The sequence below is a fragment of the Buceros rhinoceros genome, unplaced genomic scaffold (genome assembly GCF_000710305.1).
Source record: "Buceros rhinoceros silvestris isolate BGI_N320 unplaced genomic scaffold, ASM71030v1 scaffold1523, whole genome shotgun sequence".
Taxonomy (NCBI): domain Eukaryota; kingdom Metazoa; phylum Chordata; class Aves; order Bucerotiformes; family Bucerotidae; genus Buceros; species Buceros rhinoceros.
This window is the reverse complement of record NW_010405166.1, coordinates 78,661-97,811: the sequence shown is the minus strand read 5'-3', so window position 1 is coordinate 97,811 and position 19,151 is coordinate 78,661. Positions and strand designations below refer to the sequence as shown.

At 39.6% G+C, this 19,151-nt stretch overlaps 1 protein-coding gene across 1 annotated transcript in view; it reads left to right on the top strand.

Annotated features, from left to right (window-relative positions):
• The window catches only part of TES (testis derived transcript (3 LIM domains)), a 29,016-nt gene extending 17,437 nt beyond the window's left edge, over positions 1 to 11,579 (top strand). Inside the window, exons 3-7 of the mRNA XM_010133609.1 lie at positions 4,236 to 4,488; positions 5,586 to 5,921; positions 9,145 to 9,360; positions 9,922 to 10,080; positions 11,259 to 11,579. Coding sequence (XP_010131911.1) covers positions 4,236 to 4,488; positions 5,586 to 5,921; positions 9,145 to 9,360; positions 9,922 to 10,080; positions 11,259 to 11,450 — 1,156 coding nt within the window. The 3' untranslated portion in view covers positions 11,451 to 11,579. The remainder of the gene's footprint in view (positions 1 to 4,235; positions 4,489 to 5,585; positions 5,922 to 9,144; positions 9,361 to 9,921; positions 10,081 to 11,258) is intronic.
• The last annotated feature ends 7,572 nt before the right edge of the window (positions 11,580 to 19,151 follow it).

Genomic DNA, 19,151 nt, shown 5'->3' with positions numbered 1-19,151 from the left:
CACACCAGAAGGCTGTGCTGCCATTCAGTGAAACCTGGACAGTCTAGAAAGTTGGGTGGAAAGGAACTGAATGAAGTTCAACAAGGGCAAGTGTAAGGTCCTGCACCTAGAGAGAAATAACCCCATACAGCAGTACAAGTTAGGGGTTGACCTGCCAGAAGACAGCTCTGGGAAGAAGGACCTGGGAGTCCTGATGGACAAGTTAACCGTGAGCCAGCAACATGCCCTTGTGTGACCAAGGCCAATGGTATCCTGGGGCGCATTTCAAGAGTGTGACCAGCAGGTCAAGGGAGGTTCTCTTCCCCCTCTACTCTGCCCTGGTGAGGACACATCTGGAGTACTGTGTCCAGTTCTGGGCTCCCCAGTTCACAAGAATCAAGGAACTACTGGAGAGAGTCCAGCAGAGGGCTACGAAGATGATGAGGGGACTGGAGCATCTTGCTTATGAGGAAAGTTTTGAGACACCTGGGTCTGTTTAGACTGGAGAAGAAAAGACTTGAGAAAGAATCTTACCAATGCTTATAAATACCTAAAGGATGGATGTCAAGCATGGGCCAGTCTAGTTTCAGTGGTGCTCAGTGACACGACAAGGGACAATGAGCACAAACTAGAACACAGAAAGTTTCCATCTAAACATGAGGAAAAGCTTTTTTACTTTGAGGGCGGCAGAGCACTGGAACAGACTGCTCAGAGAGGTGGAATCTCCTTCTCTGGAGACTTTCAAAACCTGCCTGGACATGATGCTGTGCAACCTGCTCTAGGTGAACCTGCTTCAGCAGGGGGGTTGGACTAGATCTCTTCCAACCCCTACTGTTCTGTGATTCTGTGTAAGTCTGAGGGTAATGGGATGGGATTGCTTCAGTAAGATAACTGTATTGTAGTCAAAGAAATGACTAGCTGATTATTATAAGTAGAAGTAATTGGCCGTATGCCTTCTGCAGAAGGGACAGTGAGTAATGAACAGGACTCCGATGTGGCAGCTCAGTGGAAGAAGGCATGACTAAACTGTAAACAGTACTCTGCAGGGAGAGTCATATGTAAATGTCAACTGATACCTTTTAGGACTGGAAGTTATGGAAGAAAAGAGATTATACATCAGAACAGGAAACCTCTTTTTTTGGTTGTTAGACATCTTCATGTGACTGAGATCCAGGTGAGCTTTGAGGGGCAGGGGATATGGCAACAGCCTTGGGAGTGTTTCTTCAAGTTGCTGAGATGCTGACATCACTTGTGACTCAGCGTTCTCTACATTCTGGGTTGTTTTCTAGTGCCAGGACCACTACACTTGCAATTCTGTAACATAGCCCCTGTAACAGCTTCTTGCAAACTCTGTGTAGGCAAGATTAAGTGTTGTACTTAATCTTGAAAGAGCAAGGAGGTAACATTAGGCTGAAATGTACGCAGTCAAATTCCTAATGTAAGTCAGTCAGGGGTGAGGGAGATTAGTAGATATCTCTTTTCAGTGCAAGTATAAAGCACAGTAGTTCTATACCAGTTTTCACAGTGGGACACAGGAAGGACCTGAAGACAAGGTGTATGCTTTCACATGTTTGCAACCAACTGTTTGTCTAGTTATCAGGACAACAGAAAACCTCTCACTGATACTGAAATCAGTGTAACATGTTAAGCCTTCAGGGTGGGACTGGGGGTGATAGAACAGTTGAGTTGGGGTATTCTCCTAGTTGGACATAAAAACAGGATCTCAAAGCTGCTCTGCATTCTGAGAGAACTCTACTAGAAAATAAATACGTGACTTCATTATGTAGCATGAGCAAAAATAAGGTGCCTTTGTGGCTTTTCCAACATGTGCAAAAGTTTCGGGGAAGGAATTCCAGCTTGTTGGAGGATGGGCTGGTCTCTGCAGGTTGTCAATGCTGCTTCACTATAGTTGGATGCTGTATAGAGTGGGAACAGCTGCACAAACTGTCACGGTGCTATTTCGACTACACAGGCAGTACAAAATATGAATTGTTCTAACTAAGTTCTGTTTTGGAAGCAGAATAGTTCTGGACAGCAAGACTGTAACCTGGGCAGGTTACCTGAGAATGCCTGTTCATTCACCAATGTTATTAGATCACATCCTGTTAATAGGCAAGAGTAAAGCTGGGTCTTACTGTTGCTAAAGACTTAAGTTGAAAAAGTGGGGAAAAAATTGTCTGGGAAGCTATTCTTTGAATGGACTAACTGCTAGAATTCAAATGTGCTGTCAGGCATATAGCTACATGTGGTCACAATGTAATAATGAACTAAACCTGCAAAAAGTAAAGTCTGATTCTGTCACCTCAGATCTCAAAGATGACGTAATCAGAAGTTGGCAATAAAGTATGATCATGTGCATATCTTAAGAATGATCAAAGTGAATGTAAATTGCTTTATTAGTATATTAAATAGTCTCTAAGTATTAGCTAGGTAAAGGACTCATGTCGACTGATGCTGAAGATCTTGAAAAATTTCGTTACGAGTGCTTGAGATGCACAACTACAGTGTTTAGGTTTAATGGGCAATGCTAGTTCAAGCTTGAATCTTTTGGTAAGCTGGGAGATTGCAAAGTGCTTAGCCTTTGTTTTGGGTATCCAGATAAGTATCAGCTTTGAAATTCTGTGCATCTTTCCTGTTGTGGAAGCGAGCTGGAAATCCTGCAAGCTGTCAGAGCAGACATAAACCCAACACAGCAATACTGATCACTTCAGGTTTTAATGTGTTGCAAAGTGGAGTCTATTCTGCTTAACTTTATTTTGCTCGTTATTTTTAGAGTGGCTCATTTCTATTGTAAAATTGGCTATTTTTGTTTGAGGGGGGGTTCGTAACTTAGCAACCATAAGTTTTGGTAAACTATATAACCACATGACCAGAGCAGCATCCATCACACTGAAATGATAGAACCCCACATCATGAACCTGCCTGCATATGTAGTGTGTATCTTTGGGGCTGGCTGTTCATCACTTCACGTGACCAGTTATTTGCAGAGCCTCCTTTCTTCTATGCTGTAGTCATGACGTTCTTGTCATGTACCTGTTAGGTGCCTTAAGATACTGTGTGTATCTTGCCTTCCACAACTTCAGAAAGCAAGATGGAGAACAGTGTTAGTGTTTGGGTTTTGGCAAGTAGGGTTGAAAAGTAGTAATTTTGTAGGCAGTGGTTTTGTGCTATTTGCTATGTGAAGAATAAATAATAGGGTAAAATGTTACTCATTCCTCTTCAAACTAAAGATCCAGAAGGTTTATCTGTTTTCTTAGGCTATAATATGAACCTTTAGTTAACATCCAGCTTCACTAATTTCCGTATACCGTGGATGACTGCTTTGAACTGCAGCTCTGGGAAGGCCATTAATAAATAGCAAACTAGCTTGTCTAATCCAAGGTTCTGTTTGTTATATGTGAATTGTTTAATTATGCCTAAGGTAATAAATTGCAGTCTAATATCCTTTACTCAGAGGAGTTCAAATGTGTTGTATATGAAAGAATACCACTTATATCCAAGTAAGGAAAGCCTTCTACCTTTTAAGGATGTGATCTGTGAAAATTCTCCGTACAAGCGTGTGCCAGAGTACCTCGAACTTCGTTCAGAGCTGTTTGAAAGGCTTTATCCATATAAGCCTTTCACTTTTCCTTTATCTTCTCTTCTAAATGCTGAACTTTGAACAGAACTTAGTGTAATTACATTGTATATATGTCTGTACGCATTTCTTTCCTTTCCAGGAAATACTTGTTTCCACTTGATAGCAACCCTGTGATAACCAAATATCACGCGTACAGTGAAATGCGTATGAAGAAAAGAGTATAGTGTGTGTAATTTTGAGTGTATTAAGAGAATCTGAAAAGCCAAAAGCCCAAGTACGTGATTGCTAGAGGGATCATGTTGATACATTTAAGTTAACTCTTGGGTGACTAATCATAACAGATCTGGTAGGCAGGTGATAATGGAGTGTGTGTGGTCCATACTGAGATGTAACCAAAGGAATGATACAGCATCATATTCAAAATTCATTAGTGTAGTTGACTGATATCAATCTGATCACAGTATCTGTGAACAAAGAATTTAAACAATAACTAGGAGAAATAAAAAATATCCTCAAGAAGTGTTTGACATATTGCAGAATAACTTGTATACTCACTCATCAAAGCACTGAAAACACGTTTTTTGAGTTCCCAGTGATGTTGTTGCTATGTATGCGGCTGGTGTAAGGTGTACTTTTCTGCTGAGACTAACTTCATTGCTGTTTCCATAAATTTCAGAAAAATATGCCGCAACTGCAAATGTGGCCAGGAAGAGCATGATGTCCTCACAAGCAATGAGGAAGATCGGAAAGTGGGGAAACTCTTTGAAGACACAAAATACACAACCCTTATTGCAAAGCTGAAGAATGATGGCATTCCTATGTATAAACGCAACGTAATGATACTGACTAATCCAGTGCCAGCCAAGAAGAACATATCCATCAATACTGTGACTTTTGAGTGGGCTCCTCCTGTTCAGAATCAGACACTTGTAAGTCCAACTCACTTTTTCTTCATGTTCAAGGCAGGAGTTGATGGGAGTTAGAGAAGTAGAGCTTATCAGGATAAATTCACCTCTTGTAATCATCTTTTCTTCCTCCTCCAAACTGAAAATATGGTGCCTGTTTAATGAGTCTTGCCTATGTCATCTTGCAGATACGGATGCTTGTCTATGGAACTTCTTGAGAGCCAAGGAGATGAGTTGGTTTTTAATAGATAAGATTAAGTGCTATTTGCTGAGGCCCTGCCTTTTTTTTTTTAGTAAACTCAAAAAATTTGCATGGAGTGTGAGCTTAAAGGAAAAAAACCCCAACCCCACAACAATTTATGTCATTGTTTAAAGTTAAGGAGAAGACTCAGTCTTGCATATAGCTTTTACTGTATATGGTAAGAACAAGGTCAGTGTTGACATCTGGAAGAGAGTTGCTCTTTTAGGATGTTTTCAGCTGAAGTAGATGAGATGGTAGATAGCCTTCTGAGGATTTTGCTTCGCTTTACTGTATTGCAGTATTGGGTAAACCATGACAGTATTACCTTACCTCTGACCTGCCCCTCAAAATACCCTTTTTCAGTGAATTAATCAAACCTTGTGCATTTAAATCAACTGATACTCAACGTTCAGTTACCACTTTTTCGGCTTGTCCTTGCTTTAGTAGAACTAGATCTTCTTTATTTATTTAGCTAGAATTATTTTTGCAATGGGCTGTGTGCCCCAGGCAGACTATTTCTGTTTCTACTTTTTAAAGCTATACTGATGATCAGTAGTTTTAGACAGCTATAGCTTCAATGAGACAAGGTGCTGTGTAAATGTTATTATTTACTCTGAAAAGTAATAACTTTATTCTGCATGTTGTAAAAGGCTTAAAAAGGAAGCTTGTCTCTTGCTCTGGGAAGAAGCCAATTAATGCATCTGCAGTATTTTATCTCCAACTACTGTGTTTCGGGAGCTTAGTGTTTATGGAAAGAACTTTGGTTTTGACAAATTTGACTGTCACTAGTAACCGTAGAGATTATTTTAGTCACATGTTTGCTTAAAAGGATGGGTCTATAGTTGAAATAGCATCTGCTATCTAATTCCTCCTGATTCAGGCTAGACAGTACATGCAGATGCTACCAAAGGACAAGCAGCCTGTTGCTGGCTCGGAAGGCGCGCAGTACAGGAAGAAGCAGTTGGCTAAGCAGCTGCCAGCTCACGATCAGGATCCTTCAAAATGCCACGAGCTCTCCCCCAGTGAAGTTAAGCAAATGGAACAATTTGTGAAGAAGTACAAAAATGAGGCACTTGGCGTAGGAGATATCAAACTCCCTGGAGAGGTGGAAACGAGAGCTGCTGACAAGAATAACTTGAACAATGGTGACAGAGGCACCTCAGCTGCTGTAGGAGCGATGGAGGACAAGTCCTCAGCTCAGAAGGCATCTCAGTATGTAAGTATGAGAAAGAAAAGATTAAAACAAGAAGATATATTACCATCTGAGTGCTCTCTTGGGTTGTTTTAACCCAATTAACTTGTTTGTTAACTTGGAATAGTGAAAATCTGGGGAGGAAAAGAAAGAAGAGAAACTGGGAAACATTGTCAGTGTCTGCACAGAGCCTTGGTTTCTGACTATTTAGAGCATTGCAGCAAATAACTTCCTAGGTGACCTTTTCATTCTTGTTGCAAAATCATGTTAGCTTGACAATATAGTATAGCAGGGTGGCTTTCACAGAATAATAATCAAGAAACTTTTGTAATCTTACGGTGCTCGTCTTTCTTGAATGAGCACCAAAATTACTCACTTGACAAATTATGTTTAAACAAAAATTAGAAATAATAAAGTAACACCTCTCCCTTGTCTGGCAAGCCAAGCTATATAACAGCTGTTTTGACTAGCTGCCTTTTCATATTCAGTTCTTTTTTGATCTATTTTTTTATTTGGCATCTGAGTTCTGCTTTACAGTAGCTCAACAAAAAATAAGGTATGTAAAATCAGTTTGCATTGATATTTCTGAAAGTATAGGCTTAAAGCATTTGTGACGTAACTTGCTAATTTCTGTGCATGTCTGTGATACCAATTATGAATACAAAAACAAGATAGGATCACTATAACAGGGATTAGTTTACTGAAGGTAGACCTTCACTTCAGAATGGCAAAAGCTCATGTAACTTGATTTCCAGAAATATTGCTCTTACATATATGAATCCTAAAAATTATTTGTCCCCAGGTTACTTATAGGAAATGAATATACAAGTTATAGATGGAAATAAAAGTTTGTTTGTTAACATGGTGGTAGAATGTGGCTTTCAGTGTTACTGTGGGATGTGGTGTGCTTTTTGTGATGGGTTTTCGTGAGTAGTAGTTTTTTTAACTGACACGGTATATTATTTCTGGTGTAATTCCTATGGAATATAAAATTAACACTTGAGTTTTAGCTTTGAACATGCCTATTTACCTGAAGTCGTGTGCTCTTCCATTTGGTTACCTGTACCTACTTTCTAAAATCAATTACTCGGTTGTTTTTACAATTATCTTGTCATGGAGATTCTAAGATAGTAACTTAATTTTGTCATGGCTTAATTAGTTTGCTGTCATTCTGTCTTAACTCTGCCTCTCCTGCTGGGTTACTATAATTTCACCACAGCAATTCTTCACTTTTCTCCTCAAGAAAGTTCTACAAAAATACACACTACACATTGCACCCTGTGGGCCAGCTGGCTCAAACTACATGAAGTCAAGGGCAGGAGGCAGTCTGTCCTCTTGAGTAACTGTGTCAGAAGGTACTTCAGTTTTACACTACACCTGTTTATCGCTTCCAGACTTTTCTTACTTGAACACCTGAGTATACCTTCTACTGTTTAGACCAGTGTGTATCATCACTGTGGGCAGTGATTTGGAAAGAGGCTTGAAAGTGTTTACTAAGTCCAAGTGAACATCCGAGTTGCTTATCTGTTGTTAGGTACTGAGTTTACTCTGGGCTAAATAATCAGGATGTAGATATATTTTAAAGTACCTCTTTGATTTCTGCAGTGTAACTTAATCTCAGCTATATACTGTAGTATTACCTCAACTTTTTTTTAACAGTTCAAAAGAAACCAATACAGAGAAGAGCTCTTAACTACCTAGCAGAAGAATTGCCATCCTTGTCTATGCTTTTTTGCTACCCATTAGTTCTGCGTCTTTGCTCTTCAGATTTTCTTGTACGTTTCAGCCTGAGTCTGAAAACATGTATTCCTGTAGCTGTGGCAAAGAGAATCTCTTGAAAAATTAATTTGTGTTGTAGGAATGGATTGTGATTTTTTTTTTTTTAAAACCTGATTAAAAATAAACAACACAAATCAAGCAACCAGGTCTCCACTATTAAGACAAATATACCTATAATAATTGCCTCTGTTTAAAAAAAAAAGTAATAAATACATTTCACCATGACCAAAAGCTGAGTAAAAGGAAAAATCAGATATTCAGTGTATTTTCATCTTGTAAAGAAGCAAATCTCTGTACTTTTAATCACCTAGACTAGGGATGTTGCAAATGGTAAGTAAATTAATCATCTCACCCTCATCTGGGTCCATACAACTACTAAACCTTCCAACTGACTTCTCTTGGAGTGTGACGCCTGAAGTAGAAAGAGTGAAAAAAATTATATATATGTATTTATACTTCCCATTTCACTCTGTTCCAAGCAGTTCTTCCTCCCCTTTTGATGTCTTTCTGTATGTATTTTGAAATTGCTCGTCTGAAACAAGTATGGGAATCTGATCAATACACCTTACAGCCAAGACACTTTACATGTATTTTATGGGGTTTTTTATACGTGTGTGTATACACACACAATTTTAAAAAGCCACTTGTGGCTTGGCTTGTAGTGCTGTGAATCAGAGAGAAAATCTTCCCAGGATGTTCAACCCAGTCCACAGACCAACTGGAGTGCAGGAAATGCCAAACTGGTGATGAAACTGTAGATTAAAATTCTTGTTTCTGTGACAAACCATCTGTGGGTTTTTTACTTGATGGCAAAGCCCTCTCTGTAAGCAGGTAGAAGGAAGATGACTGACCGTGAACTTTTTGGAACTCTTGGTAGTGTGGCTGTGTTCATGAACTTTGTAGTCCCTTTTCCATAATCAATCTCCCTCTCCTAAGATCATTAATCACAGACTATTGGACAACAGCCCTGAGTGACTGGCATTCCTAGAACATGGCTTTAAACAGGAGTTTGAAATACTTAGGTTTTGGTTTGGTTTTTTTTCCCACCAGTGATGCAGATATGGCTTGATCATCTCATGACCTATAAGTACAGCCACTTTCTTGCTCTGTTCTAGTCATAGTCTAGTTGGTTAGCTTTGATGGAGTCATCTTATTCTTTCCTTAGTCTTGAGTATGTGAGGTTTAGAACATAACAGGCAATTAAAACCCATGTAGGTTTTTTTTAAGAACTGGACTGCAGTTGCAAGAATTAATATGTCAAAATACAATAATCCTTTTAAGTTGCACTAGTGCTATGTCAGTAGAATGTGCATCATCTTGAATTTCTTAGTTAAACCTGTACTGTGGCATCGTGTCACACTAATTTCACTCTGGGAAGGTGGGATTTATTCAATATGTTGGTAATATGTAATTGCTATAAATGTACCTCTTCGAAGACTTACTTAACTTGGTAATAACCTCTTTCCAGTTCTGCTATCGCTGTAAACTGAACATGAAAGAAGGTGACCCAGCTGTCTATGCAGAACGTGCTGGATATGACAAATTGTGGCACCCAGCTTGCTTTGTCTGTTGCACCTGCAGTGAACTTCTAGTAGATATGATCTATTTCTGGAAGAACGGTAACCTGTACTGTGGAAGACATTATTGTGATAGTGAAAAACCCCGCTGTGCTGGATGTGATGAGGTATGAAATACCCTAGTCCTTTGTTCTGACACGCAAGTTTGCTCCCCTGAGAAGTGAATACGATTCTTAGTAAAACACTTAAGTGCAGGGAGATGATGTGCCTTCACCAGTTTTAGCTGATGGTAGTTGCAAGGAACTGAAGCTGATATGGATACTGAACACTCAGGAAGATCCGTCGTTTGCTTTGGTTTTGGTGGGGATTTTATGCAGCCTACAGGGACGTGAGATAAAATATGAGTGCCAAGATCTTCTATGGAGTCTCAGTTATGCAGTTGTTTCCTCATGAAGGACACTAGGGGGAGCACCTTACTAAATTACACCGTGCGCAGCGTGCTGAGAACAGCCTGCCTGGTGTCTTTGGCATCTGTTGGCTTGTAATGATGAAATGCAGGCTTTTGGAAAACAGGCAAGCAAGCGAAAGCATTTGTTTTTGTTGTTGAAATAATTTGAAACAATCACCAAGAGTTCCTTGGAAATTACAAAATATCCTGAGGCTGGCTTTATTAAGAGAAATATTATACAAAATGTGTATATTAATATTTGGTTTTGTTTCCCTCATAGCTCATATTCAGCAATGAATATACTCAAGCAGAAGGTCAAAACTGGCATCTGAAACACTTCTGCTGTTTTGACTGTGATTGCGTTTTGGCTGGGGAAATCTATGTAATGGTGAATGACAAGCCAGTCTGCAAACCCTGCTATGTGAAGAACCATGCTGCGGTAAGATCCTTACAGATGCGCTGGTGCTGTGAAGGAAAGGAATATGCATTTATACAGCATGAAACTCTTGCTTTCTTGCAGTGTAGTAGTATCTGAAGAGTATAAATTGAATGGAAGGTTAGACTCAAGTCAATCATCTTTTTCTCTTTTGAAAAAGAACTTAAAAGCAGACAAGTATTTTGTCAATTCGTAAACTTAAACAAAAGTCACTGGCAGGGTGGGGAGGCTGTTCTGACAATGCCTTTAACTTTGCTAGTGCTGAAGCAGGATTTTGTAATGGGAGGAGTAAAGCAGGTGAAGATGGGTAATGCTGCTACACATTTACTTCATGTCAACCGTAGTTCATTGTGAGCAGTGGGATCTCACTTCAGGTGGTCTGCTAAAAGCCTGTGGTGGCTACTGCAATCTAGGAACTTTGTTTCTTGGTATTTCTAACTACGTGAGTTAGAAAGGAGAGCAACTGACAGGATAAAGATAGACATTTGGGAAAGGATGGTAGTTCTTGATTCCTAGTTATGCTAGGAACTCTGAGATGATGGTCCATTCATAACTACTAATTACCTGTTAGTTGGGAGTTCAGTCTAATGTGTATCTAGACTGTTTATGCAGCTAATGGGGGGGGAAGTGTTATCACTAGCTGGTAGTTAATCTGCTGAGGTAGGTGTGAGGAATTATAAAGAGGCTTTTTTTTCTCTTAAAACATTAACTTTCATAAGATCTAAATTATTCTTCACAGCCTGATTTTAAGATTAATTACATCCAAGACTCCTAGTAACGTTTAATTCTTCAGTGTTGCTTTACAGCTGTCAATGCAGAGGAAGATTTGTAACTAATCTCTTCAAATCTATGGGTTAATACGTGAAGATCTGTACTGTTTGGCAAGACAAGTTTCTGTCATTATTTGGGCATTGGGAAATCTTAACCATCATAACTGTCTTGAGTCTAGTCCCAGCAACAACTAACTTCTTGTGTGCATTTTATTTTGTTTTACGTCCTCAAGTGCATTTGGATTGGAAACTCTGCTTTAGAAATAAAGGCAAATCAAAAGCTAGAGACTTATTTCAAAAGCTTCTTCTAACACATTTCTTTTTTTCTCCAGAAATATTGAAGAATTTCAGCTTTTATTGGACTTAGGGGATGCATGTGCTTCATTTAAGCTTTGTTTTGTTTCTAAACAGATCTGCCAAGGCTGTCATAATGCTATAGATCCAGAAGTTCAGCGTGTGACATACAACAGCTTCAACTGGCATGCTACACAGGAATGCTTCTTGTGTTCCTGTTGCAGCAAGTGTCTAATTGGCCAGAAGTTCATGCCAGTGGAAGGGATGGTCTTTTGCTCAGTGGAATGTAAGAAAAAGATGATGTCTTGAAGATGTGCACAGAACCGAGCATTGCTGCATTCCAAAGGCTCTTGCATTTCTGCTGTAAAATATGTAACACCGGGGCGTTTAAAATTATTGAAAGTATTAAATAGCATTTTCCCAAAGATTTTTTTAATTACTAAATTGAAATTACTTGCTATGTAATCATCATTTCTTAGCCCTAGTAGTACCTTTTCTCTTTTGAAATATTGTTCCTGAGTTTTACATCAAATGACTTTGTATCCCAGAAATGTTAGAAAAAATGTTATGAACTGTATACACTTTAAGGGAGCTCTTCACCATGAAGTATCTTCTTGCTATACCTTGTCTAATGGAAGAAGAAAATGTGAAAATGCTCCAATTTTTCTTGGTTTTTATGATAAATGTAACTCTTCCACTTTTGGTTTCACTAATTTATCATTTTTATAGTTTCCCTGCTTTCATCAAGCACTTTAGACAAAATGATCAGCTTTACCGCCACATACAGTTTTGTTCACTAGACCTCAAGTATGCACAGAGAATGAAACTTTAGAAAAAGAGTTACCTGTAATCATTTGCTTGTTGTTAACACATGGGTTCTTGAGGGATAGTAACTATTCTCACATCTAGTTTGTAAAGTAACTCTGCACCAGTAGAAAACTGCATTGGCTCATGTTTCTCTTTTTCACAACTGTACATGCCTGGAAAAGTTTTTGTTGTGTGAATATTTAAGTTACTTTACAGATTCTGGGGGGGTAAAGGGAGGAGAAAATAAGAGGTGGTCTTGCCCAGATATATAAAAAAAATATATCCACTGACGTTAGTGGGTGTCCTTTCAGAACTGCCTTCTGGTTTTCATGAATGTTCTTTTTGTGAGTTGTGCCTTCTGTCAGAGGGATGTGGCACACAAAACTATGCATTTCCAAGAATGTAATTCTGCAAAAGGATCATACTTAGGCTTTTGATTTGTAGTTCCTAACCAAAGTACAAAGAAGTCTTTCCCAGAACGCTTCCAGTATTTGAGTGGGGGGGAAAAAAAAATCATACCTGTGTATTAGCTTTGCTTACAAGATAAACCAAATGTGTGGTTCTCTTTCTTTCTTAAGAATTACAGATCGGCAGTGAAACTTGTTAGCTGGTTTTGTGCCAAACAATGAATGGAGAAGCTTTGGCTAAAAAAGAAAATTTTAAAAAATCTATGCAAGTCTTATGTTCAGCTCTTAAGTTTTATGGTTGCTGTATCATAACACTTCCAAATAAAAATTAGCATTGTTCACTTGAGTTGTCTACTAATTCCGTTCTTGTTGAATCCCCTTTAGGGGAGGCAAAGAGGAAGAGGAGTGTTTCTGTGCTTCTCTTTAGCTTTGATGTTATTTCCAAAAAAACTTAAGGCCAGTATTACTGTAAAGTGCTTACTGTCTTGTGTAATATTATTGATATAATATAGGTGCAAAACAATGGGTCTTGTTCCAACAAATACACACTTCCAAACTTAGTGTGAATTTACTTTTTGTTCACATAAACTATGGCCTCAATTGTATTGGCTAATGTGTTGAGAAAATAAAGTGCATTGTGATCCTTTGAGGAGTGCAAAAATAAGACACTGGTGTGAGATACATTGTATGTTGTCTAAATTGAGATGTAAACTTTAGGTCCATGTTCTGGAAGCCTCTGCAGCTTTTCTCAGGGATCCTCAGAATGTACAAGAGAAGTGTATGTCTTTCAGCTTATACTAGTGGGGCTGTATTCTTGCCAGATCTGCAGTTTTAAACCAAGAAAAACCTGAGTATGCCTGAGTAAGAAGGTATTTGCATTTTCTTCCATTTAAAAGCTTCTAAATCTGTAGCAAGACATGCTGCAAGAATGCAGTCTGGGGGTGGGATCTATAAGGATTGGTTAGTAGTGTCTGGGTTTTACTTGTATTGAGTGCACCTGTCCTCACCCCCTCAATAAGATCTATTCTAGAGGATGCCGCTGATTTTTATACAGTACTCTTTGTGAAAAGCTGTTATGCAACTTTCCCTGCCCCTCCCTTCCTACCTCAGTGCTCTTTCTCCCTCAAGTGATTGCTTGTGCTGATGGCAGTCTTGCTTTGTGCAGTTTTGTTTGTTAAACTTTATTATTCTGTAACCTTTATCCAAAAGGATGAGCAGGGGCTACCTCAGGACTCTACTCATTCCATCAAGACGTGCTTGCTATGGAAATTCGTGTCAAACCAAACATCTCCCTAGTCCATCTTCTGCGACTGACTTCCTCCACACTTCAGAAGCATGCTGGCTTGCTGTCTGGAGCCAGCTTCCTTGAGAGTTTTCCCTTGTCTTCTTGATCCCTTCTGGCTTTCTTCCCTAGAACCTGATGCATCTAGGTGTTTCTGCTGTGGGGTAGCCAAAGTTTAATCTATGTCCATGCAGCAATTGGAAAGGATCATGTCATAGGAAGGTCAAGTCTAACGTGCAGATGGTACAGAGGGGAGACAAAGAAACTGCTGTGTGACGTCACAGTAGATCAGGAGATGATTAGGAGTGCTGAGCAGCTCTCGTAATGAGCTGGGAAGGGATTTATGTTCCTGAAGGTAACCCTTTTTGTGTTAGCTGAACGATATGTCAACATACTGCAGCTTGCAAACAAGCATTAAGGGGATTTCATTCTGTCACAGCCATAACAAAAATATGGGCAGTTAAGTGTTGGGTTTTCGTTCCTCTCAAATTTTCTGGCTGTTTCATCATCATGTAGGTCCCTTTGGATCTATTTATCTTAGTAAGCCAAGTATAGAAGTTGGAAGCTATTACATACTTCAGTAATAAAAGAACATAATTGGCAGATGAAATTTTGAACTCAAAGTATGAAAGCTGAAGTTCGACACTTAAGAGAACTTTGTTGGTAAGAAAGCCTTGCCGTAACAATATATTCTTATTTTCAGAAATAGTTAATTGGCTGCAAGACACAGCCTGAAGAGACTCTTAGCTCTATTTATCATGCCGCTGCCAGAGTGATATACTTGATTTTAACTCTTTGCATGTTAAGTACCAAATGAAGACAAGGATTTGCAGCAGAAGACAGATTTGGCCTTGTCGCTCTCAGCAGATGTCAGAATGAAAAGCCTAAATTTATCTTCAGGATGTGTAACTCTGCATGTGTCAACCTAATGTTCTGTGTTGTATTTTATGTGGCTGCTGTGACAATGTAGATTGTTACAACTCAAATTTTGAGGGTTTTACAATAGAGTTGTGGTTTTTAGCAGCTGGTTCTCCCACCACAGCAGAACCTTTTGGCATCTCAGTAGAAAGCCATTAAAAAAAATCACCTCTGCAAGAGCAGTCCACTGTGTCACTGGGACCAATGCAGTCTTCTCCTTTCTCAGTCCAAGCCAGACATGGTAAGAGAAGATTCCAGTCCAATTCACATCGATACATAGAATGTTTTGTGTGTGGTGGATGAGGATGTGACAGGGCAATAGTAAATCTTTTGCTAGGCCTCCACATCTCTTCACGTGTCAGCCTGGCGAGTGCCCTGTTTTACTCCAGAGCCGACAGGACCCCATTCCAGCTGCTGGTGTGAGGCCTGCTCCCCACAAACCCACCGTACTCCATGGAGCACAAATGTTATTTTAATTAGTTTTCTGTGTGAGAAAGAAGGAGGGTGTGTTCACCTTCTTTTGTATTTCTGGATAAGTGGAAAAGTTTACTTCTGGAAGTGGGAAGTCCGGGTTCAAGTTCGTCCTCAAGCATTTCAGTTCCAAATTCTGCCTCACACCTTCTGGGAGAACGTCCCAACCATCAAGCTGTGGTGTCATCTCTGGTCCGGTACTCTTCACACCGGCTGTGGGGAGTAGGCCATGGCAGCTAAGAACACTATAGCCAGCCTAAACTACCCATGAGGCAGCCAATACCTGATTTTGAACGTTAGCTGGGATACGCTATTAAGGTTGTATCACTGTGTCATTAGCAGTGAGTAGGATCACACAAAATTATATACCGTGATTTTTGTCAAGAGACTCTCTACACTTACAAAGGATGTAACTGACCATCCGTGTTCATGTATTGCACCTACCACCCTATTGCTTCAAAGTGCTGAGGCCAAAGTCTGTAGCCCAGGAACTTCTCAGTCTGCCTTTTTTTAATGCCTTTGTTAACAAAACAATGGGTAGAGGAGTAAAATGGGTAGAGGAGCTTTAGGGAGCAAAATTCCAAAACCACCTGAGCCAGGGCTAGGTTCAGACTGTAAATTGCCATCCTGTGTTCGCTGCTTAAATCACAAAAAAATGAGCCAGGTGATTTTTAACGTGCACTCTGGTGAGTGCCTAGGCAGTGCCTGCTTCACTATGCCACCACCAGAGCAGCAACACGGAGCTTCGTGGTTGCTATGAACAGTCACAACAAAGTGTAACAAATCAGAGTTTCCCCCATTGTCTCCCCCCGAAACAAGTGAAAAATGACCCAAATAAGAGGATGTTTCTGCTACAGATTAAGCCCAGCATTGTTCAGTTTTGGCTTTGAGCCTAGCATTGTTGTAGAAAACTTTTGCACCCTGTTTACGAGAAACAAGTCGAGCTTCATATGTTTGTTAGCTTTTCATTTGTTAAAAAGATGTAGCGTCACAAATAAATATTGGTTGCCTTGGATGAGTTGTTTAGATGAATCAAGGATTGGTTTTTATGTTCGCAGTAACCGAAATATTCAGAGCAGCCACCTGATGTTCTTCAGTTACCCAGCAGATGCCGTCTGTGCTACGCTGAGTGCACCCATAGGGCAAGACCCTGGGAAATACTCAGCAGGTGAAAAAAAAAGAAAAAGTTTTGAACTGAAAGAGAAGAGATGTTCTGAAGGTTTTAAGAAAGGAATAAACTGCGGAGAGGACTGTAAGACCAGGAGGCTGTCAAGGAGTGGAAAACAGCATGATCATGAATTTGGAGAAGAGGAGGAAGAGGCACAGGAGAGGTATTTTAGGATGGACAGGAATGGGAAAAGGAGAGAAAAAAAGTTAAATAAGCCAAGGGAGATAATGCTGAATCATGGAAGCACTGTGGAATAATTTTGATTTACTATGAAAAGGTAGAAAACTTAGGAGGGCAAAGAGCAATTGCTCCAAATGATGAAAATTGATGATGATGCTGTTTAATTGCTGTGGGGATAGAACAGACCATGAGCTTGGAGAACTACCTGCAAAAATCAAGGTTGTAAGATAAGGAGAAGAGGACATCAAAAGGACAGGTGGTGAGGAAAGGTTGTTCTTCAGCAATCAACGCTCCTATGCTGCATTCTTACAATATATCTAACATCTAATCAGTTGTGCCTGTACATTGATTAATAGATGTGCCCCATTTAAATAAAAAAAAGAAAAATGTTTATTGTGTGATGATGGGTTCGTGTTCTGTGATGAAGTCTGCTGCCTGAAATTAACTTTATGATACTTCCTCAGAATCAGATCAGGAGTGAAACACAGGTATAGCGAGGGAAGGCATTTGAAGAAGACTGAGTCGATCCCTGTGTTCCCAAATGAGCAGGACACATCCATTTAAATTTTCCAAAAGCTAAGGGCATCCAGGCCAAACGCTCATGCTCTGGTTACAGTTAAGAAAAATAACAGCAAAACAATCACCTTTCTTTTAACTGTGAATTCAGGGTTTGAGGGCTTATAACAAAAAAGCAGGTCAAACTTCATGGGTGTATCCGGTTACTCGGGGACTTGTCTAGCCAAGTTATGGTCACTGACCTGCTTGTTTCAACAACGGGTGCAATTTAATTCTGTGTATCTCATGGCCTGCTCTGGTTTTCACTATCACACCTCACAAAAAGGTACCCAACAGGTGCTGTTTCTCCCTCTAGCTGAGATGATTGCTCCATTGTGTCTTCCCTAACTAAGCCCAAAGTCCCCAGGAAAGAAATGCAGCTGGAGCCTGGGACTGGGAACAAGCATTCCCAAGTATGTGAACCAAAGCAGCTTAGCTCCCAGTGGTTTTGTGATTAATTGGCAATCTAATTGTATTATATTAAGCTGCAACAGGAGTTTATCCCTTGCAGACTTCAGAGAATCTAATTGGGAAACCATACTTATAAATGTATTTATGACTTCTATCCTCATCAGCATTTTACTAGGCAGCAGAGACTCCACGCAGGTGAGAACTCCAGTCTGAGGTTTTTCTGCTGTTTAATACATAAACCCTGACTAAAGCATTTCCCATGATTAGGGAATTCATTAGATCTCATTTGCCCATGTGAAATTTCTCTTGTCTTTTAGAGGCTGATGTTCAGCAGAGGCTCAGAATTTACAGACAAAATTTGTTTTGCAAGTTTCCCAGACCTTGTAAGAACGTAATATGTGCTAGATCTCCATCCTGCTGCCAAGTTTTCGCAGGTTACAGGAGAAGAGATGACTCTGTCTCTGTCTCTCTCTCTCATACACACACCCCACACGGAAAATGCATCCACACGTGACTCAGTTTGAAGAGTCTTTCTAAAAGTACCTTAACTGATACTTCACTGTGATCTGCACCCATTTCTATCTGACACTAGTAAGTTCAGAACAGGCTGAAATACCAGTGGTCAGCATTTTCAGCGTTCCATACTGGTGTGTTCTGGTGGGATGACTCTCTCTGTTCAGCATGCTGGTTATTTTGGCTCTAACCTTTTCTGCATTTCAAATTCTGGACCTAAAAATGACATGTCCTCACAGCTAGGTTTTAGATACCTACACCTTTATGTGGTCTCCAGATGCAAAGAAAAGACTTTAGATTAGTGTACGTGTTTGACTCACTGGAAGCTGTTGGGGCTCAGCTTGGCTCAGTTGGACACAGATCATGAAAGGCAATACGGGAGAAAAAACCCCAACAACATAGCTTAAAGTTCCAACTTTAAGCTGGGAGGCATTCTTAATTAATAACTTTGAAAGTGTATTCAGGACAGAAATCAGGAATAATCAGTAAGAATAAAATCAATAAACAGTTCATCAAGTTCTTAGAAAACATTTTAATGACCTTCTAGAATAGGAAGCCAGAACACTGTGGGCAGAATACAAACAACATCCTTCTCATTCCAGGAATTCAATGCACATTTTTCATTTCAAAAACTCTCTATGTGATATGCATTCAGAAGCTTTTCAGGCTGCTTTTGTGGACTTGGATCCATTCCAGCACGTCTTTTTTTTTTTTATATGTTGGGGGAAATATCTCTGAAACTGAATATTCTTCTACAAAATCCTTATTTACATCAAACAAATGGGCTCTTGGTCCCTTTTTAATCATAATGCATTGAGAGCATCAATATAAGCTGTTTGGAATCTTTTTTATGTAATACTTTCTTCCTGTCTAAAGGTGTAAGCAGTCAGCATAGTTCAGTAGATTGCAGACTGTAACTGCAAAGCAGAACCATCTGACATCTAATTCTAGTCCTCTGCTGAATGCAAAGTAACATTGTCTAATTTCCTTGGACATTCTGTTCCTCAGCTAACATCCTACCTAAGAGGAGTGTAAAAGCAACATCACTGTGATATTTTGAGGCTTGGTTCACTCTAACTGTTGAAGTTTATTGAAACTGTAAACTCCAGGACTGCAGCCGTCACCACACACAAATGGTCTTAGTATTTTTTTCCTAAATACTTTTAATTTTCATTTTGGCATTCCCATACAAAACTGCCAAACAGAATCTGAAGTTTATGTTTATGAAGCCTGTAATCATTCCACGAAGTTCAAGAAATTTGTCAGTGATCTGGAAAACCTAGGATGTAATAAAAGGT